The sequence below is a fragment of the Mus caroli genome, chromosome 1 (assembly GCF_900094665.2).
Source record: "Mus caroli chromosome 1, CAROLI_EIJ_v1.1, whole genome shotgun sequence".
Classification (NCBI taxonomy): domain Eukaryota; kingdom Metazoa; phylum Chordata; class Mammalia; order Rodentia; family Muridae; genus Mus; species Mus caroli.
Genome location: NC_034570.1, coordinates 117,864,715 through 117,877,838, shown reverse-complemented (window position 1 = coordinate 117,877,838; position 13,124 = coordinate 117,864,715). Strand labels below are relative to the sequence as shown.

General features: G+C 42.7%; 1 protein-coding gene across 1 annotated transcript in view; it reads left to right on the top strand.

The window, feature by feature from the left end:
• The window catches only part of Nckap5 (NCK associated protein 5), an 805,148-nt gene that overhangs the window by 608,685 nt on the left and 183,339 nt on the right, over positions 1-13,124 (top strand). Inside the window, 2 exon segments of the mRNA XM_029471137.1 lie at positions 1,653-1,691; positions 7,094-7,213. Of these exon segments, the coding sequence (XP_029326997.1) occupies positions 1,653-1,691; positions 7,094-7,213 (159 nt within the window).

Here is a 13,124-nt window from a genome sequence, read left to right as displayed (position 1 = left end):
TCTCCTCCTCCTCCTCCTCCTTCTTCTTCTCCTTCTCCTTCTCCTTCTCCTTCTCCTCTTCCTCCTCCTCTTCTTCCTCCTCCTCTTCCTCCTCCTCTTCCTCCTCCTCCTCGTCCTTCTCCTCCTAATCCTCCTCTGGTTTTTTGAGACAGGGTTTCTTTTTGTGTAATTTTTATTAGATATTTTCTTCATTTTCATTTCAAATGCTATCCCAAAAGTCCCCTACACCCTCCCCCCATCCTGCTCCCCTACCCACCCACTCCAACTTCTTGGCCCTGGCATTCCCCTGTCCTGGGCATATAAAGTTTGAAAGGCCAAGGGGCCTCTCTTCCCAATGATGGCTGACTAGGCCATCTTCTGCTACATATGCAGCTAGAGATACAAGCCCTGGGAGTACTGATTAGTACCAGATACATCCATTTGCCTAAGAATTTCATAAATTCATTGTTTTTAATAGCTGAGTAGTACTCCATTGTATAAATGTACCACATTTTCTGTATCCATTTCTCTGTTGAGAGACATCTGGGTTCTTTCCAGCTTCTGGCTATTATAAATAGGGCTGCTATGAACATAGTGGAGCATGTGTCCTTATTACCATTTGGAACATCTTCTGGATATATGCCCAGGAGTGGTATAGCTGGATCTTCTGGTAGTACTATGTCCAGTTTTCTGAGCAACTGCCAGACTAATTTCCAGAGTGGTTGTACAAGCTTGCATCCCCACCAGCAATGGAGGAATATTCCTCTTTCTCCATATCCTTGCCAGCATCTGCTGTCACCTGAATTTTTGATCCTAGCCATTCTGACTTGTGTGAGGTGGAATCTCAGGGTTGTTTTGATTTGCACTTCCAGACAGGGTTTCTCTATATAGCCCTGGATATCCTGGAACTTACTCTGTAGACCAGGCTGGCCTCGAACTCAGAAATCTGCCTGCCTCTGCCTCCCAAGTGCTAGGATTAAAGGCATGTGCCACCACTGCCCATCGCCTCCTCTCTTCTTACAGACTCTACTAGACCCAAGATAAATAATCTGCTTATATCTTGCTAGTTGGAACTATGTCATGTGGGAGGAAAGCAGAGCTGGGATGTGCCCAGTCCCCAAAGTCAAAATGGAATTTCTCTACGGTGAAAAAACTTATCAACTACCAGTTTCTATTACAAGTGGCAAACACTAGAGCAAGATGCAGGGGAAGACAGAGAAGAGACATGGGCAACACAGGAAATGGACTGCCCTCCGTTGCCAGTCATTTTAAATGCAGTAAGACAGGTAAGGACTAGAAGCATCAACAGAGATGATTACCAGCGATTCAGGGAAACTGTGCATAGATCATTAGGATAGGCTCTCTTACTGCTTGTTTTTGTAGTTTTTGTGGAGTGTATATGAAAAGAGATTATTTCCATAAATATGGAAATGTGAAAGTCAAGGTGTGAATTTTCTTCCCAGCTGAATCATCATAATTAGCCACAAGGTCACGTTTGGATATAGTAAAATATTACCCAGAAGGACATGCTTGTTATGCAGAGAAAGGCCTTTTGTGGGGAGAGGGAAGAGGACTACGAGGGGCTCATTACAGGCTGGAAGCTGTGAAGGACTTGGTAAATGAGTATGCATTAATAGTTGGTTATACCCAACAACTTCCTTTCTTTTTTACAGGTAGCCAACCAAGTTGTTCGAGCTCTACTCACTCAAAAGGTAGGATTACCTTCTGCCTGTTACTTTAAGTACTAATGTGAATGGACTGCCCATTACACTTCCCAACCAAGGAACTATGATCATAGATGTGGTGGAACTTTGATGTTTGTTTACTTAAGCTGGAGCTGCAAGTGAGTGTGTTGCATAAGAAGTAATACCAACACATAGCTGATTTATTCATACAATTTGAGCTCTTGAGAAAATGAAAAGAAGCTGTCCTAGTTTCTCTTCTGTTGCTGTGACACAGAAAGTATTTGTTTGGCTTAAAATCCTGATTACAGCCCAGTGTGGAGCAGTCAAGGCAGGAACTGGCATTTCTTTACCCATAGTCAAGAGTAGAGGAAGTAAAGACATGGCTTCTTGCTTCCTTGATCCCAGATAGCTTTATTCTCTCTTACACTTCATGATCACTGTCTAGGGAATGGTGCTGCCTACAGTGGGCTGGAATATGTCACCCCCTAAATATGCACTCAGACAACCTTTATTTGAACAATCCATTATTAAGACTCTTTCCAGGTGACTCTAGGTTGGGTCAAGTTGACAATTAAACTGACCAGCACAGAAATCTTTTCAAAATGAAAGATTTTCAGGTCCTGAAAGAAATAGCAGACTCGGGTTTATATTGAGAAGCAAACTAAAGAAGTTGGTGGGTCATTCTAGTTCCTAGGACAAGAAAGCCTTCTTGGGGACAGCATTGAAAGGGGCCTTGGACTCAACAAGAGGTCTTTGAGATTACAAATGTGTTCTAATTCCCTAAAGCTTGAATCCTTTTTCTATGGAGTGGACACATATATAGCACCCTTGGATCTCAAGCTCATAGGGGAAATCTGAGATAAGAAGGTAGGAAGAGTTACTTGGGCATTATTTTGAAATCAATACAAAATAAACATAAAATCTCGTATCATCTCTCCAGCTGTCTATGCTTTCAGTCTTCACACATAGGACCTGAGAGCCAGAATTATTTATTACTTTGCTCATTGTTGTGACAGAATATCTGACAGAGCCTCTGCAGCCCTGTGTGCAGCCATTGAAACACTTCTTCTTGACCTCTTTAATGGTGCCTCAGGGGTCTGGTGCAGAAGAAAGCAGGGTCTTTAGGTCAGCCACCAAAAAGTAGCCACACAAATCCAAGTAATAGCTGGTAAACACACTGTCTTCTGCAGTGAGGGTGGATTTGTAGGCACACAGAGAAGAGCGACCATGGGGCAGCCTGCCCTAAGAAATTCACCAAACAGGAAGACATGCAGGGGTCTCTGGAGAGTCCTCAGGGTCACATTCCACTAAATATGCACCTGTGGGTTTCTATAGGATTCTAAAATTGTTTTTAAAAGACAGAGATTTCCCTTCAGTTATGAAGAGAACAGAGCTGAGGATATAGCTTGGTGGGTAGAGGGCTTATCTGGTATACACTGCATTCCATTCTCAGTACTGCATAAGCCTGACTCAGTAGCACACTATTTGAAGTCCCAACAGACTGGAGAGGGGCAGGAAGATCTTAAGTTCAAGGTCATTCTTGAATACTTAGGGAACTTGGGCTACAGCAGACCATCTCAAAAAGGAGATAATTGGGGGGAGGGAATGAATGCAACCCACATGCAAATGAGAAAATTAATTCCAAAAACAGATGTAGTTGACACAGGTTATATGACAGAAATTGTCAGTGATTTCTGTTTGTCATTTTTCTCTTTCTTTCCAAATGTCTGCGCACACGCACACACACACCATGAGTAATTTAAACATAAAACAAAAATGTAAAAACAACTATATCATTCTCTATTAACATCATACAAACATGTGTGTGCATATGTGTGTGCATGCACGCATGTGTATATGTATGTTAGTGCTGTGCCCGAGTCCAGAAGGTATTGAGTCTCTGGGAACTAGAGTTACAGGGAGTTGTGAGCTGACTAAAATGGGTGCTGGGAACTGAACTTGGTCCTCTGGAAGAGCACATGCTCTTAACTTTTGAGCCATCTCTATATCCCTAAATGATCCAGTTTTAAGATGTGTCATCTCTTATGAAACACAGAGGCCTCTCTCTTGTGGCTTCTGTTCTTTTGAGGGCAATCTTAAACCAATATAAGTCTTAGCAAGAATTGTTGAGACCAACAGCCCTGCCTCACTAACAAGAGGGCTCTGGCATGTGAACTACACAGAGCTATCTCCCTCCCACCACGTGCTGGGCTGGACAGTCAAATTGTCCCCAGGCTTGATGCCTGTGTCACGACTGATTAACATTCACTGTTCCTTGAATGATACAAGTGGCCATTGAAGTTCAGGTGTTTGTATAAATACTCTGTGTAGAGGGTGGAGAGATGGCTCAGTGGGAAAAGCCTGGTGACCTGAGTTCAGTTCCCAGGACCATTTTGTGGAAGGATAAAAATGGCTCCCATTGTCCTCTGACTTATACCCATCCACTGTACCCACATCCATCCAAAAAGCAGTGAAAATAAAAAACTCAGCAGAAGATATCTTCATTTCTGTTATCTTACCCGCCCGAAGAATTGCCTAGCTTTGCCCCTGTGCTGCTGGGCAGTTTCAACACTGTGGCCTCCTGCTCCCATTTCTCTTTACAAACTGATACCTCTCTGTGTGTATTCCCTGGTGCCTCCTTAGAGTCCAAGTGCTTGTGTTTTCCTGGCCGATGGGCACTATTAATATTTATCTGCCCCACAGTCAGGTTTTATTAATTACTTAATTAGTAGTAGTGAAAACAATTAGCGTTGGGAGCAGAGAGTGTTATGTGCATGCTGGCAACATAAATTAGCATAAGTGATAGGCAGAGGTTGAATGCCTTTAAAAAAAAATATGGAGTGTCCGTGCCCGGAATACATGCTTCTGCCCTCTGCACTGTCTTCCTAGGGTCTTCATTCCAACCATGCATCTGGGGACATAGATCAGCTATAAACATTGTATGCCTGGGCTTCACACACTTAACCAGAAAAGATGAAAAGAGCATGCAGTGTACAGGGAGCAAGGCTCAGAAAGATTTCTTTGCCCCCATAAACAGAACTCATGCTTCAGAGTATGACGGTGCCTGTTCAGGCCGAGCCTCAGCAGCTCTGTATCTCTAGAGGCCCAGGCTGAGACCAAGGTTGATATGGACCAAGCTTCTAACAGCTATCATGTAGGCCAGGTATGCCCAAGCTGTGTGATCTGCCTATGTCCCAAGACAGTTGTGAACACTGAAAAACTCATATCACAATATCAGGTTAGATATGGCTGAAGAGATGGCTCAGTTGATAAAACTTTGGCCTCTCAAGTATGTGCACATGTGTCCATATGTCCAGGGACCTTTTAAGGCTGAACATGGTAATATATATGTTATAATCTGAGCATCCTTTGAGGAGACTGAAGGCAGAGAAAAGAATACCCAGAAGCTCCAGAGCCAGTCAAGGTCAGCATCAGGCAATGAAAGCCTGTCTTTAAAAATGTGGAAAGTGAGAAGCAACAACCCAGGTTGTCCTCTGACCTCTATACACATGTATGTATGCCTACAAGCACGCATGAATACACACACACACACACACACACACAGAGCTCACATCATACACACTCATACAAAGTCTTTTAATAAAGGTGGATCATCCCTGAGTTCTGGAAAACAGTGCTGCCTCCTGGTACTCTCCCTACCTTTCAGGGCCTATGTGAGCCCGTCACTGTCCGTAGCAGAGAACAGACATCTACCCACCCGACTTGCTGACAAACCTGAGTTCTCTGTATTATTCAGGTTACCAGGGGATTTGACAGCCTCATCTCCTCTAACATTTATAACAAACACAACAAATAAACAAGAACATCTACCATGCTCGTACTATATGCAGTGGTGCATTAAAAGCGAGCATAAGAGAGAGTGGAAAAGGGACTGTGCTTGTGTTGTGGCTTTTCTTCTTATGGATATGTCAGTTAGCTGACAAGACAGGCAGGTCTATAGCAAGAAGATGACAGGAACACAAAGTGCTTTATACATTGAGTTGTAGCAGAGACAATGAGGGCTTGATGGGGTCTAAACAAGGGAACAGTCACCATGGGGGCCAGGAAAGGAAGTTAGGAAACTGCTCTGAAAGGCAACAGTAGATGGACCTTAAAATGCGGGAAGAAGCCAGATTTTGAAGAGCCTTGAATCTGAGCTTTAAGTTCAGACCATATCAGAGAGGGCATTACCATTGAACTCTCAAAGGACCGGTACCACAGCCTGGGAGGGAGGCAGCCAACTGTGGAGTCCCCAAAGGCCCTATTCAGCAGCTCCCCTGACCATGAACTGGGGAGAAGGTCTTGGAAGGACTTGAACTCTTGAAAGCAAAGCTCCCAACAGTGGTATAAAAGTGATAACTGACTGTGTTTGCTCCCTGGGACTGAGCCCAGAGTACCCCCAGACAACCTGTTTGAAGGACAGGCAAGATATAGTGGTCGTTTAAATGCTTTTCCTTGTGATTAGACAGAGAGCTCAGTCTGAAAAATGCTTGCCTTGCAGGGATAAGGAAATCAACCCCAAACTGCATGTGCTAAAGGCAGGCAGGGTTGTGCACACGTGTAATTCCAGCACTGAGGACATGGAAACACAAGTATTTCTAAGACTTGCTACCTACTAAGCAAGGTCCAAGCCACTGGCAAACCTGCACCCTCCCTCAAAAAAAAAAAAAAAAAAAAAACCTCAAATGCAGCTGCTTTGGAAACTATTGGTTAACTTAATAAAGTCTTTGGGATTTTTGTTCTCATTCTGTGTCAAGCAAATGATCTAAGAGTGCTGTTCCTCTAACCAAGTTTCCTGGGTAGTACTCTAGAAAACACAGTATAGAGAAAGACAGACAGACAGACATACACACACACACACACACACACACACACACACACACGCAAATACCCCTTAATTCAGAGATACTCCTTTCAACTAAATGCATCAGTGACTATGTGAATCACAATGCTGACAATCTCAATTCATTTCCCTAAATGACACCAGCGGCTCCATCTAAAGTGCTAGCTTCTTTAGTTCATCCGTTCTCTAGTCATTGTAAAAATACCGTTGCCCTCGAGGTTTGTACTTTATGACAGCTTTTATGAAGACATCGGAAAAGCATAATATATAGGTAGAAATGTAAATTGACTTTATATCACTAAGATTTACCGCCTTCAAAAATAGCGGACCACATTAATGCATTTCTGATTTCAAGGTGCTTTCTTTCTTTATTTTTGTACGATTGGTGTTCCCTGAACCTAACAATTCCATCAGACAATGGCCCATGGAAGAAAATGTTGTTCGTGACTTATTTTTCTGGAGGCTTTGAAGAATAGAATGATAGTTTTCTAATGTGTCTGAGGTATCATGTAAAATATAGCTGTAATATGCAGAGACATCTTTTGGTCAGACTTTCCTTTCTCTCTTTGTGTTTTTTTTTTTATAGGATCTGAGGGAGGAATGTGTAAAGTTGAAAACAAGAGTGTTTGACTTGGAGCAACAGAACCGAGCACTCAGCCTCCTGTTCCAACAGCGAGTCAGACCAGCTTCTGATGTGCTTCTCCAGGTATGTGTTTATGTGGAAAACTGCCTTGGCTCCTAAAAAGCTCTTGGCAGGAAGCTGCTTACACTCAAAGCTTGCCAGCCTCCCCAGGTGTAAGGCACCAAAATCTCAGTGCCTCACTGTCGCAAGTGTCCTTAAAAGCGACGGTCTCTCAAATTCTATACTTTGGAAAATTACTTTCTCATAAAGAAAAACTCCAAAGAAGAGTACACAGTCAAAGGGAAGATGAGACGTGTCTGTCCTCTGGGCTGGAGAGATGCCACAGTTGCAGCCTGCTTAGCATGACCACCTGGGTCTAATCCCCCGAACCTATATTTACAAAGACAGGTGTGGTGGCATGTGCTTCTATTCCCAGTACTAAGGAGGCAGAGACAGGTGGCTCTTTGTCCAGCCAGTCTAGCCAAATGGCAAGTTCCAGACAAAAGCAAGGGACTCTGTTTCCTATAACAAGGACAGAGTCCTAAGGAACAACACCTAAGACTGGCCTCTGGCCTCTACATCCAAGTATATATGTATGTATGCAGACTTGAATGAACACACACATGAGACGTAACATATTCTCCACTAAACTAAGTGGAACCATGACACAGAATTGAGATATGATGGCTCTGCAGAGCATCATTGTCTCCTCCCATTCTGTGACAAGCAGAGAAGTTTTAGGGAATGCTGAAAGCACACACCTTTACTTCAAGCTCGCTATTATGCAAGTGGCAGCTGGGATTCTTGAGACCTGTGACTTTCTGTGGTTTTCACCTCACTTCCTGGACTGTGTCTTAGTGACAGTGACTCTTCAGGATCTTTGTCTGAGAGCTCTCTGTGCAATCTGCCCATAGGTACCTTCCCAACTTGCACAGAACTGTCTCATTTTGAAACCAACTCTGAGGGAGCATGAGAGAAATGCACATGGTAGGGGACATGCAATTGTCACAGGAGGCTGGAGGGTTAACCTCTCCTCTTTCCCACACTGCTGTTCTTAATGTACACGTTTATTCAGACTGGATTGCACGAGTTCTGCTCAGAGCTTTTCTGTTCTGTGCTGTCAGAGGCAGTGGTGTGGATTCACAGGGGTCTGAACAGTTTATCAAAGGCAACTCACAAGTTGCTTGGTCTGATAGACAAGGTACCTATTGACCTTTGAGACAGTACTGGCCAGCAGCAGAGCCGTTGTCTGTGGTCTATGATGGGTTATTTAAATTCCTACTTGAAATTTTTACACTAAACACTGGGGAGATATTCAGGGTATAAATTACTTGTTTGCAAGCATGGAGAGCTATGCTCAGAGCATCCCTAAAAATAAAAATGGTTATGAAACACAACTGTATTTCTAATAGGGAAGATCCTTGAAGCTCACTGAGCAGCTCAGAAAGGTGTGGGCCAATCAAGAGAGACATTTTCTCCAAAAGATAGATGGCAGTGTGGGGAATGCCAGCTGAGGATAGTCTCTGGCCTACATACACACATGCACACACATGCACACACATGTGTGCGCTCACCAGGAATACATACAATTTGCATTAAGTTAAAGTTAGTTTCCTGTACTCCACTAGAAGTATACCACGGACTACAAACCTTGCTCAGACTACATTGTACAGTATATAAGTAGAGCATTTCCATCATCATTAGAAAATTTCCTTGCAATATTTTCTCAGTGGTTAAGTTTTTCATCTATCCTCTGCATTTTGGCATAACCGTCTCAGTACTCCTCTATGGAATGATGAAAGGCTGCAATCCATAGAAGGAAACAGAGTTAGTACAACAGTATCAAGAGGTAGCCCCACCCCTAATTTCAATAGGAGAGCTCTTTGAATTACAAAGTCGATCTCATCTCAGAAATTAATTTCCTCTCTGCTTTATCTGTTGGAACATAATTTATAATTTATGGCTCAGAAGTTGTTGGCAGGCCACAGGGAGAAATCGTGTGTCTCCATTTTGTTTCCTGGACCTGACCACCCTCAGTGTTTGTCGTTGGGGATCAGGAATTCGTGAGACGCTCCATTTCTTCTGCAGTTTTACAATCAAGATCTGATATTGTAATTACATTTAACAGCTGTTGCCTGCTCATGAATTTTTCGGTTTTGCTTGTTCTAACTCAAGGCTTTTCTAGAACAGTGTTTAAGGATCTGCTGTCCCTGTTTATAAATCCTGATGGTTTATTTATCGAGTAAACACATGTGCCAGAGATAGTACAGCTTTTACATTGGTCCTCACAAATTTCTGACATGCGTATTTAAGTGGCAAGGGCAGATGATCAGACTATCCACAGACCATGGGTGCTATCCATTCGGTGTTAGTTATCAAAATGTATATGCTTCACTAAGGAATTTTCACTTCATGAGCCATCATACAATAAAGAATCCTTGCTAAAGGTAGCCTGTGCCTTAACTTGCTTTTATATTGTTGTGGTAAAGACCATGTCCAAAAAACAACTTTCACCTCTTTCACAAATTTTACCTCTCAGTTGTAGTCCATCGTCAAGGAAAGTCAGGGAAGAAACTCAAGGCAGGAACTCTGGAATCAGGAACTGAAGCAGAGGCCTGGAGGATTGTTGCTTGCTGGCTTGCTCCTCAGGGCTTGCTCAGCTATCTTATAGTACCCAGGACCACCAGCCCACAATGTAGATGGCCCTCCTGCATCAGTCATTAATCCTGACAATACTCTATAGACACCAATCTCACAGAAGCATTTTCTCAATTAAGATTCCTTCTTCTCAGATGTGGTTAGTGTCAAGTTGACAGTCATGACAGGCTGTTAAGAGACCCATGAAGAACAATGATAGTACATAATGACTACTGAGATGATTAATGTTAACCTTCAACTTGTTAGAGCCTACAACTAGCTGGGAACAGAGTCTCAGTAAGGGACTATCTGGATCAAGTTGGTCGATGAGGCTGTCTGTAATGGACTGTCTTTAAGGCTTTAATGTGGGAAGACAAAGTCCACTGTGGGCGGCACCATTAGTTTGGTCCTTGGATTTTATAAGAATAGAGAAATCTAGCTAAGCACAGAGCATGCGTACATTCATTGTTCTTGACTGTGGATGTGATATGACCAGGTGCCTCAAGTTTCTGATATGACTACCCCGCAATAATAGATTGTAGCCTGGAATTACAGGCAGAGTAAATATGTTCTCCCCTAAATTGCTTTTTTGTCAAGATACTTTACCACAGCAACTGAAATGAAAGTAGAACACCTGCTGTCTAACACCTGTGTGTCATAGTCATCCGTGGAGGAAGTAGCAGGCTTTGCCGTTGATCTATTCATTATTTCACTCACAACATAGTTTTCTGATGTTGCTTTGGGGATGAAGTGAGAACATGTACTCACCATGGAGATAAAAGAGAAACCACCTGAGCTTGCTTTTCACCTTTTGACACTTGGTAATTATTTGTTGAATAGGATAATGAATAAGCACTAAATCCAGCCTGAGAGTTGGGAGGTTGATTTGCATAAACATGAGGGAACTTTGTGCTCTCTCTTTTTCTGAAAATTTCTCATTTTTATATGGATGGCTGATATCCTGTGTAGCTGTGAAGAGTGTGTCAAGGCTTTGTGAGGGAGTACAATAAAGTGACCAGTGTATACCTGGCTGTAAAAACTACAGAGCCTACAGCTGCTCCCTGTGGACTCTGAAGGAAGTTCTCCCCATGGCTACCACGTCATTTCCTTTACGTTTTAGGAAACTGTTTAAATTTTCCTCTGAAGAAGACAACTCAACAATTCTTAACCATTTCATGTAGCCACCCCAAAGGCAATATAGAAAGATGATGATTCAACTCATGGTGACTTAGCTAGATAAATTGTGCCAGGAAAAGGCATTTGTAAGTCATAGCCAATTAAAAAAAATGGATCTAAGAACTAGCTGACAGGTTCCAGTCATTTACAAGTAGAGCACGGTAATCAGGCACAGTGTTGCCTGCCTTCAGTCACAGCAGTCAGGCGGGCTGAGGCAGGAGAGTCATTGACTTCAGGATGTCAAAGGCATCTTAGATAGCATAGTGATACCACAAACCAAACAAAGTGACAGCAGCCACTGAACACAGCTCTGTCCACTGCTGAGGCTGATGACCACCAACCTAAACTTTAAAATGTGGAGCTTGGTAATGAGCTTTCTCCTGATTCCAGTGTGTGCTGTGATATCTCGGGGAGTAGAAGAAGCTGTAAATCAGGCTCGGGAGACCCTGCCTTATTCAGATAACAATCGGACAAAATTCTAAAGACCCAAGAAGTTAGTGTAGAAAATAAACTCCTGAAGTCCTGTCAGAGGCTGGCATCTCAATCCTGTCTGAATCTATAAATAGCCAAAGCTAGATGAGTCTGGGGACATTGTCTCTTCTGGAAAGTCACACAGAGCAACACTGTTTACTACATAACTGCTGACCACTGTGGTAGAGCCCCCTGTCAGCCATCCTAGCATTCTCTCATCCATTGGGTTAGAAGTTCACCAAGAATGAATTATTTCAGTAATTCAGTTTGTGCATAGAGTACACATCATGGTAATTATGGAATTCCAAACTTAATAATGTGGGGTTGGCAAGAGGGTTTAGCCTGACAACCTGGCTTCAAGCCCTAGAACCCACATAATGGAAAAAAGAATTGATTTCCCCAAGTTGTTCTCAGATCTCTATATATTGTGTCCTGTGATTCAGCTGCCCCCCGGAAAAGGTTTTAAAATTAAACTTGTAATTTTATACAAACCGTATTATCTAATAACTATAGTGGGTTATCAGTGAGTTAGTTTTGCAAAACAAATTCCAATATTCCCAACTCCTCTATAAGGGCAAATGGAATCAAGTAGTTCAGGAGCGGATTAAATAATTGGTGTGTAACAAATTACAGGCAAAGGTGAGTTATATTAAATGTAAGGGATTCTGCATGTGAACTGCTCCTTTTTTGTTAGTTTCCTTATTTGTTTGGTTTTTGTTTGTTAAGGAATGATGTATTGACTTATGGCCTATATACATAGAACAAGCATTCTACCACTGATCTATATCTCAGATCCTTAAATGGCTCTAAAGGAAAACTCTAACAATAAGGTCTATAAACAAGAACCCATCTTTGTCTATAACAAAATGTGGCTGAACAAACATGCAGAAATCACCATGTTACACCATGTGCTGGTAAATCCAGAGCTTGTGCTGATCTGATCTTTTACACTCCTATGAGATAGGGCTGAGCACTGCCTCATTCTGTACACTGTGTACGTAGGGATACACATGGAGAGAAGCTACGGAACACAACTGCAGCTCACAGGGGAGGCTTCAATTTGGAAAGCTCATGAAACGGATCCCATCAGTACCCAGGTGTCCCTCTTTAAGGAACTTTTGAATAAGCAAAAGAACTATCGTGTGTGTACATGTGTGCATGTGCTTGTGTGTGTGTGTGTGTGTGTGTGTGTGTTTGCTTGTGAGTTTGGCAACCAAAGGTGTCTCTCTCTACCTTGTTTTGTGAGACAAGGTATCTTCTGGGCCTGGGACCCACCTTTCTGCTTCTCCAGCACTAGGATTACAAGGCACATTACTGCTCCTGGTTTCCTTCCCATTGCGGCTAATGGATGAACTAGTGTCCTCATGCTTGCAATATAAGCTTTGCCAACAGAACCATGTTTCCTGCCCAAAGACCACGATTCAGATTCCCATTCTAAGTGATAAACAGGCCACATGTGACCAGACACATTTCAAAACTTCCTCGGTACAGTAACAGGAAGGGGCCCACATTGTAATAATTTCTAGAAGGTTCCTGCCATCTAACTTTTTCCCCTCTCTTCTGTGTTCTGCCTGTGTCATCATTATTCTGATAGGATTTTATTCTCATATATTCAAACAGAGACAGTTGTTTTGTTTTGTTGTTCTGCTTTCTGATTGGCATTTCAAAGTGTCCTACTGCCCATACTCATGCCATGGATATAGAAATAACA